The following is a 14932-nucleotide window of genomic DNA, read 5'->3' as shown; positions in this document are numbered from 1 at the left end:
GAAGACGATAGCATCTTCATGTTCAATGCCCAAAACCATTAACAAGCATAAGCTAAACTGTTATTTTCATATTGATATTACTTTCAGAATTTCAAATACTAACATGTATAAGTAAAACAAAAGAAACATCTCACTTTAAAAAAAAAGTCTAGACTGCCAAATGTTATTTCCTAACGGCAGCAGCGCTTACAGATGGTCTGCTGTGGGTAGCAGATGTGTGCGAGATAGTAGGCAGAAGGAATGGTAATAACTGACCTGGCCCAGCAGGAGGAGCTGGTCTGCACATTTCTTGGTGTGTTCGTAATTGGACCTCTTCAGTTCTTGCAAGTGCACTCTCTCCAGCTGGAATCTCTGCAAAGAAAAGGGAGCAAGCACAGAGAGAATGGGCAGGTGGCTGTTTGAAAACTCGGCCCCCTGCACACAACAGGAAAGCCTCAATACTCTAGGCCTTCAAGCTCATGGCACCTGACAGATGACATCACACACTGATCCAGGGGTGGTGCTTTCCAGAGAAACTCAGAGAAAGCTGACAGAAATACCCTAGTGAATCACTCCTGGGCCCCCAACACAAAACTCTGGACTATGTCAAATCTGTAGTCAAACTGAGATGTGGAGACGTCTGGGGCCTGAGCCAAAGGTATGGAGATGCCAGCCTCTGCAGTGGAGAATTTGATTTCTCCTTTGCAATTAATTGGATTTCAGACTGAAATGACTTCAGTTAGGGTGACAAAATGCGATATTCAGTAACAGTGTTAGAAATCAAACTAAAGACTCATTATTCAGTGAGTAATGTATTTAGAGGAAGCAGTTTAAATGCATCCTTTGGCAAGATAAAAAATGGATGTCCCCAAACGGCAGACCAAATCAAATTTTCAGTCTAGCTGGAGAAAGGAATAATTATAACAGCAATAAATCAGTAAATGCAGCAAAGTATCGTGCAAGTTGTAGTAAGACCATAAAAGTATACAAATAAGCAGTTATTACTTTTTTTACTGAGATTTATTTTTACTGCATGTCTCTCCATAGCTAGTGCATAAGTAAACTGCAGTTACGCAGCAAATACTGTACAGTTATGGAAATGGCAGTATGATCTTGTCACTCATCATTTAGAAACCTTGCAGTTCTAACCTCATTTGAAATGAATTTACAGTGTCCTCCATAAGTATTGGGACAATAAAGTCACAATTGCTATTTTGCTGAGTATTTTTACTCAAGCAATTTGGATTTTAGATGAAAAGATTAATATGAGGCAGACGTAAAGAATTTCCCCTTTTGTTTTTGGCATTTCTTTGCTTATACAGCAAAAATAGCAATTTTGACCTCAACATCCCAACACTTTAGGAGGGCACTGTCTTTTAGACATGATCAATTCCACACACTTGTTATCCAAGCTGCAAAAATGAAGACAGCATTAATCACTTACTGCACGTAATACAGGGACCATCACTACACTAAGGTATCAAACAGACTTTCATTCTGAAATAAGGGAATTCTCTGCAAAAAAATCAATTTACTACCAACATCTTTTCACTAGGTGAAGCACATTCACAAACATCTAACTTTAATAGGTAAAACATTGATCTCGAAAAGCAATCTCATAATAATTAAATGGCTAAAGAGATGTGAGGGCAATATGCAATCTTTTACACAGACAGGGATGCTTAATCCATACGACGACCACAAATGTGCAGGGCTTTTACAGCAGGACACTTTGGAATAGGTGTCACTGCTCCAGAGTGAATAATACATTCTACAGCAGCTCACAGGGGCCCACTCCATTTCATCAGTCTCGTATCCCTCTACTACAACTGGAATCCTTCCTGGCAAAATCAATATTTAGAAAGTTTTTGCAAATGGAAAACAGTTGTCTCTTAGGAGGCTCAGGCAATGCATAGAGCCTGACGTGGCCTTTTCATCAAATTTATTTTGCTCAAAATAAATAATAAACGAATGATGACTTTTCACCTCTGGTGGTCCTTGCAGCAGTTCTGTTTTTATGGGGTTTTAACAAATAGTTTTTGACAGGTTTATAAAATGTAAGTGGAAATATGAAAGATTTTAAAAAAGAAATGCATTTACTGGACTGTGGTTAGCTCTGATTTACTGAAAAGCCTGGTCTCCTGCACTCACACATTTTCTTAAGTCTATACACAATTACCAACAGTAGTTTTGGCACTTAACACCTAAAATAAGATAAATCACTAATTTATTAAGTATGAAACCATATATATATACACTTTTAAGCACATTGAACAGTCATTTATCTTAACAAATGGCATTTTTCATTTAAAAGATTACACGTCAGTAATTAGGATTTGAGCTCCATACAGAGTAAGTCTTCATGGTTTAATATGTTACACTCAAAGTGTTCTGCTACACAACAGAACAATGTACCTGGAAATAGGAGTTCTCACAAAGCGTGTCATAACAGATGTCAAGGTGGCCAGCCAACTTGTCCTGTGTCATTTCAGTCTGGTCTTGACTGGGCACACTCAGGAGCTTCCCCTGGGAAAAGGCATACAGGTAATGGGCTGCAACTGTCCAGAACTGGAGGTCCGATTCATCACCAAAGAGCCTGTACAGAACACAGACAAAACAACACTTTAAACTGCAATACCCTACACAGTAAACCACCTCTGATCTTCTGAACACACTCTTATACCAATAAATGCTTCAAACGTCAAATCACATTTGCCCTGATAATTGTTTGACTTTTTGCAATGCAGCTTCCAAAGGTATTTGAAAAACATGAATTGACTTGCCCGTGCATTACCATTTAGGTTATACCAATTCATAAAAACAGGTTTTGCACATGACTAGGACATATGAAACTTGAATAAATGGTAACGAGAACAACTCATTTTCCTTTCCCATTTGCTGAATCAGTTTTAATTTCTTATCACATATTAATGAACACAAATTCTTGTACCAGCTCTTGAATTTTAAGAATGAATCTCCTGAGTTTCCTTTCTAAATCACAGAAAACATCTAGTTAAGAGCCTCATGCAGCTCTAGTCAAAATCATTCAGAGGCAATATTTTACAAATCAGGGCACTGAATTTAAAAGTGTTGTGAAAGCTGTGTAAATAAAACAATTAGTGTCAGATGGGGGGGTGCGGTGGCTCTGTGGCTAAGGATCTGTGCTTGTAGCTGGAAAGTTGCCGGCTCAAATCCCGTGGCCGGCAGAGGAATCCTACTCTGTTGAGGCCCTGAGCAAGGCCCTTCACCCCAACTGCTCCAGGGGATCTGTACAATGACTGACCCTGCGCTCTGACCCCCGGCTTCTCTCCCTGTCTGTGTGTCTCATGGAGATGAAAAAGAAAAAAGACGAATTCCTAATGCAAGAAATTGTATATGGCCAATAAAGTCATCTTATCTCTCCCTCTTATAATAACAATATATCTTTCCAACTCTAAAAAGTTTATATCAACTGTCTTCATTATTTGTATACTATGTAACTGTAAAAATTGCCGCTCCACCGACATGAAAAACTACAATAAGGTTTGTCAAAATATAAATACAGGTTTAAATATGTTTGGTGACATAGCAATCCATTGTTTTTATACTAGTAACTGCATCTAGCTATTACTATTTTTACTGAGTTTCACCTCAACAGTTTTAAGTTTGTTATTCTTTTCTCTTTAGTGTACATGCATTACTTTAAAAGTATAATGAAAGAAGGCAATTTACATGCCATTCAACATTTCACTGGTTCTTCAGAGTGAATTACGCTATTGTTACTGTGTCAACATAATGAAACACACAGTCTTACCGGGACACAAGTATGCACCTCTGCAGGAGATTAAACTCAGGATCCAGCAAAATGCCCTTGAAATCACTGAGAAAACACAAATAGGCACACAATGCAAACATAATACAGCTTTCAAGCATCCTAATTAAAAAAAAAACACTGTAGGGAAGATCTGCATATTTTCATAGGTGAAGACTACATTTACTTTTTATATTTTAGAATTAATTATACTTTGTTAATCTTGTGACAAAACTGTGAACATTTCATAAATCTTGATTTAAAGAATAATGAAACAGGTAAAAATAATTACAGAAAAACGATAAGCTTCCCACTCATAAAACCATTTCATTAAAAAATAATATGACCCACAATCCTAACTAATATCACAGTACCAATAATTATAATCAAAGCTACTTACTTGGACAGAGAATTGAGCTGTTCCTGCATTTGAAGTTTAACCTCTTCGTTCTCAGTATAATTTCTGCACAGTAATGAAAATGTTATCAGCAAAACCAAAAAAAAATTTTTCTCAAATGGAATTATATTATCAAAAGAACATTTTAAATCCATTCAGCCCAAATTACATTCGGATCTTCTTTAACAAAAGGAGAAAATAAAATGCTTTCTACATAAATTACAAAGAGAAGGACATGAAACATCTAAAAAAATAATCTAATTATTTAGAAAACAGACGTACTGTAACTAGCAACATTAGGAATTTTACAGCTAAGTGGAGGCAAATCAGGTAATCTTTTACATTTGATTGCTTAGTAGTTTACTGACTGCCTCAAACTGCATGGTCCAACTGAATTAGCTTCCACAAAAGAGTAAAGCTACTGTTCAAATGCATTTATTCAGTAAAGAAGCAGCACATATTTATTGCCCTAAAGAAAGTTGAACTTAACTTTCAAATGTGTTAAGAGGTGTGGACTGGAGTTAAAGACAGACTTACATGTGGGAGATGTCCAGTGTATAGGAGCCATCCCAGGGCTGATGCAGCAGAAAGGCCTTGAGAGAGAGGGCAGCCCGGGGCAACAGCAGATATGGACACCATAGGGGATCTGTAGGAAAGAAACGCAAGAACACTGATAGCTGGCACACTGCTGGGAACCACATAAACCTAACACCTTCATGATCAGTAATGTGCCATGGAGGATCTCTGCAGTACATGAAGTCAACCATCTCAAATCACAGCCATATATACTGTGGGAATGTTAACAAAAGTAAAGGTGAGATATCTACTATTGTGCTGATCTGTGACGAAGCACCAAACACCTAACTCTGTGAATCATGGGCAATTTAAGCCAATCTTTCAGATAGCCAATATATATACACCATGGGAGTAGAGGTACTATTCAAAATCAGCTACCTAAAAATAAAATGCATTATCATCCTGTATATAACTTGGTTTGGCTTTCGAACACTAGTTTTTTTGTATATTTCTAATTAAAATAAAAAATACTGCTGCTTAAGGATTTGAATGATTTGGCACCTGAATACTCCCTATATATCTACATGAGTTCTTTGGACTTTTTCACTCCTTCACATCCCAAATCGAGGTTCTGAACACTGCAACATCATGCTTTCTTATCAGTCACTCTAAGGCTGTGGTATGACCTTCCAGGCCATGTTTATATCTACCTTTCACAACTAGTCGAAAACCATTAAACTCTAGAATGCAATTGTATTTAATTCAGTATATTTAGTAGTGCATACTTTTCTTTATTGTGTTATAGTAAAGTGCTTTGGGATGAAAGATGTCATATAACAAAATTAGTTATAAGTGTTATAATTAGACCCTTTTGCTATTTCTAAAGTTTCTAACTTTAATATGGTATGGTTGTACATGGGCAATTCTGCTGCCGCTTCACACATCGTTGGCACTAAACAAAATCCTTTCTTTCCTGATAAACCACAGGTACTGACACATCTTTAATACAGTATCAGCAAATACAGAGCACTAACGTTTATAACAAAATCATAACCACAAAAATGAGACAGCAACGTCAAAGACAGCATCCTACACGAGGAGGAGGGGCAGAGCGGTGGCACAGTGGCTAAGGATCTGACCAGTGGCTGGAAGATTGCTGGTTCAAAATCTGCGGACGGCAAAGGTATCCTACTCTGTTGGGCCCCTGAGCAAGGCCCTTAACCCCAACTGCTCCAGGGGTGCCGTATTATTGGCTGACCCTGCGCTCTGACCCCAAGCTTCTCTCTCCTTGTCTCATGGAGACACAGAGCAAGAAATTGTATATGGCTAATAAAGTGATCTTATCTTATCTTACACTCGAAGAAACCGACCAATAAACTGCTCTTCACAAAGGAACGTGCTGTGGAATTTATCGTGCCAAATATATAACAAATGATACAAAGAAGATAACTGCATTTTCTTGGTAGAGAACGGCACCAGTTAAAAAGCCCAGCTACTGCCTCTCCACCTGTCAGCTCCTGCTCATCCACTCTGTAGCTTGCCGACTTCATTGCCATCTCCAGGACTCGAATGCAGCCGTCATCAGAGGCCAGGACCACTTTGTCAGAGGTGCACCAGTCTATGTCCAGGATCCTGTAGTTCATATTACGGCCGCTTCTCAGGCTGCTCACCATCTGCACCTGTGCGAGAATCACCAAGACATCAGCTCACAATGTCCCAAAATCCATTGGTGCTGTCTAATACACACTGAGCCCCACCTGGAAGTTTTACTTTGCTTATCGAAACTTTAAAACATTTGTTTGCAATTTCTTCTTGGGTTTTAGCACCAGTTTGTTTGTACAATGCAGGAAGGGTATCACTTGGAAAGAGGAGGTCCCAAGTATACCTACAGCCCTGGATCCACCATTCGCATTTCTAAAATCGAAGACAACATCAAAATCTCTCTCACTGTAGGGCATTTTCACAGAGATCCACACTCTTTAGCTTCCCAAAGTGATGAGGAAAGCTTATTCCAACAGTTTACAGTTGTTTTTACAGCAATGATGTTCTTTGCTTTCGCTTCACAAACTGTGGACTCCAATAAAAGTATTTTTTCCATTAAACAAATCAAGTTTCTCAAATTAAGATTGCTAAGTATTTGTTTTTATTTGGTGATGAGACCTTGAATGCCTGACATAAACACTCACTGAATGCCTCACTCCCACGCCCATGGTCTCTCAGTCAAGAGTGAGATGAAGAAAAATAGACACAAAAGATTGTAGACTACTTTGCTCTATTTAAAACTTAAATGAAACAAATAACCTTCCTGTTCAGCAGATTACGCTGTTGGTTCTTTCCATGCACAACATTTACAAGCATTTCTGTACTTAGCACTGTACCTCTTTGGTGTCCCAGACTTCAGCTCCATCATTGTACATCACCAGCAGTTTCTGATTGCCTTTCCCTGGAGCAAATCTGATCTTCTTCACCCACCCACGGTGTGTGGGGATTCCCCTTAAACCAGAACAGTCAACACTGTATTATAACCGCTACTTGCACCGTCAGCTAGATGTTTCATGTTTCTACTGGCCTAGACAATTGAGAACATGTTTAGATACACACACACACACAATCGCTCTTCTGCTTAAATATTTTCATTAGTTAAACAGTATGCAACTTAAAAAACAGGAATGGACCCATCTGTTACAGAATTATACTCTTATTTCAACTCCAGAAGATATGGGGTATAAAAATGACTACAATGACTAAGAAACAAAGTGCCTGATGACTGCTCACTGCACCTGGAAAGCCTGGCTTTTAAATCCCAGAAGTTCAGGTTCCCATCCACGTCCCCAAGAACCAAGGTGTCTCCCTTCCACGCAATGCATGCAATGCTGCCCATGCTTCCCTGCAAGGCAACACAAAATACACATCATCTTAGGCCTATTAAATCATTAACCACACCACTTTATAATGACAATGATTCATAACAAAAAACTAAGGACAGCAAGATTCAGCATACTGTAGATCATTCCCGACAAGGCTCTATAACGAGTATGTGCAATTTTAACTTTCAGTGTTGAGTTCAGAAGGGGTTATTTCTCTGCAGTAAAGAGGATTCTATGTTCTCCCATTTAGATTGAACAGGATGTAATTTCACAGTTCTGCACAAAGGGAACACAAGGTCTTGAATTGCTCTGTTTCACATCTTGTGGGAAGAGTGCACAGAATCCCCAACTTAGGGAGAACATTTCTTTCATCATACTAACTTAATAAGAGAAGAGCTGGGTAAATCTCAGATTCAAAGACTCTTAAACAATGTTCTTTTCTAATCCCCTGTGTTGCTTTTTAAATCTGTCACAGTAACAAAGTATAGGGAAATGAGTAAGTGAAATCTACTGCTTTTCATTTGTCTCTCTATAATAGCGAAAGTCAGTCAGGTTTTTATTTTGTAAGAGCATGGCCACCTTCATTAATCATTCTCAGTCTGACTGTATTATTGGCATAAAAGGCAATGAAACTGGCCTGCATTTAGGGTTTCTTAAATAGGTTCTGTCTTGGGTGAAAAAGCAACAAGCCATAAAGGTTAAATTAAGGGACCCTGTTATCTATAAGCTGTATTTGATTTTTTTAATAAGGGGGGGGGAAATCTATAAGATATAGTAACAGTGTTGCTTAGAAAAATGAGAACCCCAAAACCTCCCCCAGGAGTGTGAACTAAATATTTGAAGGAGTGCAAAATTCAAGAAACCATGGCTGATTAAGTAAACCAATATATCAAAGCACTGATTATTTTGCCAAATTGAGAATAGGACTTTTTTTAAATCAGTGTTTTTTAATTTTTAATAACAAATGTCATTGCCTATTTGCAAATTTAGCACATTTCTAAAAAGTATGACCATATTAAAAATGATGTATGTCAAAAAGCAATATGAGGTAAAGCTAACTGCATGCACTTATTGGCAGCTTTTGTAAGTTCATTTCTGTTGTTTCTTTAAGAGGCACAAGTGACACATATAGGCATGCTGAGGACAAGGAGCAGTACATGAATTGTGTTACATTCTCACCCACTCTCTGGCGTAAAGCCGTCTGTGTGGTCTTAAAAATGTAATCAAATGTTAATGATCATGTTTCTTAAACACCGACTCCAAAAGATAACCCGAAGAAATGAACCATGAATTCATGCATACTCTATCATTAGAATCCTTTTCAGCAACTTTTAATTTTGTTTTTGCTGAGGATTATTTCACCCGTTCCAATGAACCACTACATGCAATCGTTATGATTCTTCACTTTGCTTTAATGTCTAGTAAAATCAATGGCCTGGTGCTGTGAAGAGGAAGGTTCAGGAAGCTGCAGTGCAAGGTGAATGTATGAAACCTAAACATGCTGCAGAACAAGGAAAAGTGCAAACACATACAAATTAACTGTATATTAAACAAAACATCAAGAGGCCCGAGTCCAGTGCTTAATTACAAAATGATTGGAAAAAAGAAAGATTCAAAGAAACAAGCCAACACAGTATATAGCTAAGAGCAAGTGGCCTGTTAAGACGTCCATTTTGTTATTATAAGAGAAACTATTTATAGGCCAAAAGAATCACTTTAAAAACTCTGAACTCGCTGTAAATCAATCTCAGTCTATACACGTTTAAATTTATAAATGTGGAGAAAATACATTCATAATGGTCATTAGTTCATCCTGATTGAAAGCAAACATTAGAAAAAACACAATTTTACCAAAGTGTGCAATTAAGGCTTTTATTGTGACAAGAGAGATTCTTTTTCTGCTGACACACAAGGCTCCACCATTTCCTTCTCTTTTCTGTTCTCCTCTGTCAGTACTCAAGCGCTGAAGTGGGCACTGTAAGTATTAATATGGGTCCTCCAGGAAAGGCAGAAGGGACATTTCTGTGCCTGGCAGAAGTAATGCGAGTTTAGTGTGTGCATGTGTGGGAGGTCATCGAACGCTTACATCTGGGGGGATCCTGGCACCATCCTTCACAGCGTTGCCCTCCACGGTCAGATGGTACACCTGGCCATCCGTGTCAGTGAACACAAAATGTTCCCGGGCTGAGATGTTCTGGCTCATCTCAGACTTACTCTCTGCCTCCTGCAGTAGACTGAGCAGACAACACACAGGTCTGCATAGGCATACCGAAGACTTGGACTGGCTTTCAAGAGCTCCAAAGCAGAAAAACGAGCAAAACTACAACTGCGACCTCATTCTGGAATTGTAGATTGTTCACGGTGTAATGAAAGAGATAATGGCACAGGTCTCTGACTCTACTTCTGAAAGAACAGATTAATTTAGCAATCTATCTTCACCTAGACGAGATGCACTGTTCCTGCCCTACCTTATGACGGAGGATTCCACACTGCTCTGCTCTGAATCAGACACTGTCTGCCTGGCCATGGCCTCTCGTGCTGCCAGCTGCTTCTTCCGCAAGCTTTTCAGGTTATGGGAAGGTGACCATTCCTGCAAAACACAGCCTACCTGCTTTTAAACCGCCTAGATTAAGAGATCTGTGTGAAGCAGGATTTTTGTGAGTACCATAAAAGACAAGGTCAAGCACTGGCAAATTGAAAACGGTGATGACACTCAAGAGTGAAATACATGAGAGGACCTTCCTGCTGTTTATGTGCCACAGACCTTGCATTGATGACAGTCGAATACGTCTAAATTCACCTTTACTTAACCCAGAATGTATATTATGTTCACATGCGGGGGGGAGGGGGGAGCATTGCTTGGATTGCTACAGTGTATCTCAACAGTTTATTTTTACCAGGAAGCAGCATAAAATGAAAATGAAATAGGAATGCAAATTACTGTTTCATTTAGACAGGCATTATGCAAACCTTTAAACACTTAAAATACTCTTTATATATTAAAATAGATGATGTGGAGGTGGGAGGTCAGGCATTAGCATTGCCAGCATGCAGAATGAGTGTTGCATCTCAGACAGATGTTTACCAGTGCGGTAACCACAGGGAAGTTCTTGGCCATTTCTCGGAGCAGAGTGCCTGTCCTGATATCCCACAGCTCTAGCGGCTTCTCCCGGAACACAACCACCAGGTACTGCCTGGCAGAGACAGGGCAGAGCCAGAACTGAGGCAGATACTCACCACTTAGATACAGCTCCCCAGTTCAAATACAGTACAGAGCTTGCATGGGTTACAGAACCCACTATATCAGAAATATGCATTTTAAATTTAAATACCAAGTTAAACATCTATTTTTTAATGTCATTTAAGTTCATCTGACATAGTTTAGAAAATATTTTTAAAAACCTGAACAGACCACATATAAGACCAGGTATTATTACAATTCCTCTTAGCCAGGTATTCAAATGGAAAACCCCAGGTAATAGTTCTTTCTTAGGTTCAGAAGGGAAAGGGCGGGTAATGGAAGATTAAGGGGTAGACAACAGTTCTGTAACCCAAAAGAAATGTTCTAAAGCAAATAAAAGCAGCTAGAAATGTTAGCCTGAATACCAGAATAAAAAGAGGACAGTAACAGGACACAAAGGCTTTTTAAGGCAATTTTAAATAGCATGAGAACTTGATCTTGAAGGCTGAAAGAAACAAAAAGAATCCTGGTATTGCTTTCACAGCACTTAGTCCTGGGAGAAATGTTTTGGAAGGTTAATTAAACCCCATTGTTGACAATGGACTCTCTCTGTCAGAGAATCATTTGTTTCTATTCATCCACTCACTCAAGACTAGCTTGCTCACAGGCTGCCACTTGTGTGTGCTTTATAATGAAAATCTTTGCCAAGCAATCAGCTCCTGATTGACAAGCCAGGCTTTAATCAAGTAAAAAAAAGCATTATTAAAGTTTATACTTGAGGTGTTCAGGACCTTAGGCATACTTACTTCAGATGAGACACTTTAATCATTTCAATTGCAGGTTCATCGTTGCCTCGCTCACCCCGGAACGCCAAGCTCCTGCCTGGGAGGATGAAGTTATTTAGAAACAATCAAAGGAAAACTTCATTTGGACTGCAAGCAGTGCACCCTGTGTAATTGACCTGTCACATCCCTTACATCTCTCTGGACTAGGCTCCTATTCCCTCCCCCAGCTACCTCCCCTGTTTGACAGGCAATAGCACCTTGTGGTAGTTTTCTGCAAACCTCAAACCATTTTATTAAGGACAACTGACAAAATGCCAAACCAAATGTAAAAGGAGGTGCTCTGCTTTCAAGCACTCAGTTCCTTACTGCACTACATGCTTTGTTTTCCCTTTCCTCCAAGGCTGATCTGCTGTTTTCTCATTACTTTCTGCCCTCTGAACATATTAATCAGCATATCCAACTATAGAAACCCACTGTCTTGGCAGTGAGAAAAAGGTGTGATTTCCCTGGGCATTTAGAGATGCAGTTCAAGGGCAAACCTACTTCAGACCAGAACATGATCTTTTGACTTTTGACTTGATCACTGTGAAGAACTGTGCTCACAGTTATGGTAACAGGACACTTTCATCAGAGAAATTAAACTACAAACATAATTATGTGAAATGGAGTGTCTGCTGTGCTAACCTGTTCCAAAATACCCTTAGTTCCCTCTTTAAACTGTGGAATAACTGCATTTGGAACATTTTGGATAAGTTATCCAAATAATTTTGGATAACGTACATGCTACTTAATCCTACACTGTTTATAGCAGGATACAGGGAAGCACTGTATAAAAAACAAGAACTAAAAAAGCAATTTGGCTTTTAAGTCCTCTACTGAAATTGATCAAGGGAATTACAAAATGAAGCAACAACAGACTAAATTTAAATATATGTAATCAACTGTCTGCTGAATAAATGCTAATGCGCCCTACTTTATCACTTGCTTGTTGTTTTCATGAGAGATCTGCCACCTACATTTTTTGATTGCCAGATTCAAATTATGATTTAATTGTGCATGCATTCATTTTCTAGTTTCCTCATTTCAGCTACCTGTAATTACAGTGCTTCAGGAGACTCAAGCTGAACTGAGGACTTTGCGCACAGCACTGATTTATACAAGGATGCAGTAGAGTGAGAGAACCACAGAGGGTTTTGGCTTGGGCCTCAGAGTGGGTCAGTGAACACCATTCTCATGGGGCAACACAGAGTGGGTTACAGCACCAGGGCAGACGGACACTTGGTCCACAATTCCTACACAAGCATCTCATTCTAGCATTTACTGTATATTACTATCTAGAGCACGTACGGAAATATGTAGGGCACCACTTTCCCTTCAAAGAAAGGCCTTTGAAAAGCAAAAGCTAAAAGCCATTCAATAACCCTGGTTCCATAAGGGATTGAGAGAACGAGGGGTTCCATGTACCCCACTGTGAAAAGGACAATGCTCCACTAGTGCTCCCTGGGCAATCTGCACTTTGCCATCTGCGAGCAAATTTGGACAAGTAGTTATTTTGCTTCTCAAGCTGCGAGTCATTCCATGAACAGGACGGTGGTGCCTGTTCTTTATGTTTATTCAGAAAGTACATCCCAGTAGATTGATTGTGCTATACATCATAGGATGGAATCACCACTGTAAAAGAACAATCGTGAGCATATAAATGAACAAATTTGGCCAATTCCTTCTTTATCCTCAGCAGGTCACTGACCAGTGCTTGTCTGGGTTTATGAATTAAAGGAAACACATGGTATGTCCTCGTGTCAGCTCCTGAGCAGAGGGCTAGTATACCATGCCCTGATTCACCAATCTCTTTCACCTCTACCTTCACACACAAAGGCAAGATGAGGAAGGGATTGTTTCACATGCCCTACCTAGCTCCTGCTGCTCAGAGAAGAGGAAAAAAAACACATGGCACCAGCACTCACTCTGAATGGCAAAGACGCCACATGTGAAAAAGCAAAGGAAGTATGAAAAAAATAACTGTAATTTTAGATACTTATTGTTCAAATGCTTGCAGTTTGTTCTCATATTTGTTCTCATATTATTCCTCCACTAGTTCAATAGTCTGCAATATTATAGTTTTGTATTATAGGAGAGCTAATTATGCAAAACACAAAATGAGATCTATGCTAAGCTTAATACTTCAACACTTTAATTCACTGATCCCTCTTGCTACAGCAATATAGGTAAGCACATTACCATGATTACTGGTTGCACTCAAGACACAACCAGTGTGGCTGGCTGCTGCAGTATTAATTATTCAACCATATTCTCTGCATGCAAAACAAACAGACGTGGTCTCTAAACAGAGCTGTGGAGGTTAAGGCAGTTGTGTGCTTTAATTTGAGAATCTGACAGAGACGCCCTTCAGGACTGCCACTGGAGTTCATAAAAGTCTGTTATTGCAGTTTTCTAAAGAAATGTCACTTATACAGACCTGCTTAGCTACAGTAAATAATGTGATTCTAAAAAAACACACAGGGTTTTCAATTGGAAAAGCTTTAAAGGTCATAACAAACATTTCAATTTGTTCACATAAAAATGACAATATTAAAGTATTGCAGTAATTATTACACTTAGAAAGTTTTAATTACCATTATCAGAAACAGACTATTATTTTTAAAGTGCTGCCAGTAGACAGTACCCTTGACAGAATGGTCACTACATTGAAAATGTCATTGAAATTGATTGATTTCCTTCACAATCATTAATGTACTCTTGAAATAGATTCAAACAAAAATGTAAGATTCTGACTCCTGTCTATCACGTCACCCACCTGTGGGCAGATCCACGTGCTGCAGCTCGTTTCTCACTAGACCCAGGTTGTTAGGAGTAGATGTGGCGAAAGACAGGAAACTGGTGAGGCTTGCCCATTCAATTCCTCTGTAATATAAAGTGCCTGGCTCTGAGTACCACAAGAACCTATAATTGCAGTATGGACAGATATGCATCCTTATCATTTCCTCTACTAGTGAAAGCATAGCTCTTCCCGAACACAAAACTGTTAAAGCCCTTTGTGCCAGGCCAGCTAGAAAGGGATATAACTGCAGGTAACCTGCCATCAGAGGGCACTATATGGTCTCTAAGTTAACTGTAAATAGCTACAGTGGGGATTTATTTGTTAATTATTAGTTAACTGGTTAAAGGATTAGGAATTCTTACATGGGTGTAATTAACTCTTGGTTTGGTATAAAAGATTGGGATAATGCTAGTGGTTTTGGGTGCTGACTTTTTGGTTATTGTTTTTAGCCTGAAAATAAAACACTCCTGACTATACATCTGGTAACCATTATTAGTTTATGTGTGTGTGTGTGAATCATGAAATTGCCCTAGTAAAGTAAGGTCTTATCTGTTAAGACATTAATACAGTTGAAATGC

The 14932-nt window shown here is 39.0% G+C and overlaps 1 protein-coding gene across 2 annotated transcripts in view; it reads right to left on the bottom strand.

The window, feature by feature from the left end:
- wdr11 (WD repeat domain 11) overlaps window positions 1-14932 on the bottom strand; it is a 44488-nt gene that overhangs the window by 8997 nt on the left and 20559 nt on the right. For both annotated transcript variants that reach the window (XM_088635243.1, XM_088635244.1), the window contains exons 12-24: window positions 14331-14437; window positions 11537-11612; window positions 10635-10743; window positions 10018-10139; window positions 9636-9783; window positions 7463-7569; window positions 7061-7175; window positions 6190-6361; window positions 4704-4812; window positions 4170-4232; window positions 3773-3838; window positions 2395-2575; window positions 256-351 (exon numbers count right to left, since the gene is read on the bottom strand). In XM_088635243.1, the coding sequence (XP_088491369.1) occupies window positions 256-351; window positions 2395-2575; window positions 3773-3838; window positions 4170-4232; window positions 4704-4812; window positions 6190-6361; window positions 7061-7175; window positions 7463-7569; window positions 9636-9783; window positions 10018-10139; window positions 10635-10743; window positions 11537-11612; window positions 14331-14437 (1471 nt within the window). The remainder of the gene's footprint in view (window positions 1-255; window positions 352-2394; window positions 2576-3772; window positions 3839-4169; window positions 4233-4703; window positions 4813-6189; window positions 6362-7060; window positions 7176-7462; window positions 7570-9635; window positions 9784-10017; window positions 10140-10634; window positions 10744-11536; window positions 11613-14330; window positions 14438-14932) is intronic.

The sequence above is a fragment of the Lepisosteus platostomus genome, chromosome 6, assembly GCF_059453375.1.
Source record: "Lepisosteus platostomus isolate fLepPlt1 chromosome 6, fLepPlt1.hap1, whole genome shotgun sequence".
Lineage (NCBI taxonomy): Eukaryota > Metazoa > Chordata > Actinopteri > Semionotiformes > Lepisosteidae > Lepisosteus > Lepisosteus platostomus.
Note: the sequence above shows the minus strand (reverse complement) of the source record. Positions and strands in the feature narration are given on the sequence as shown.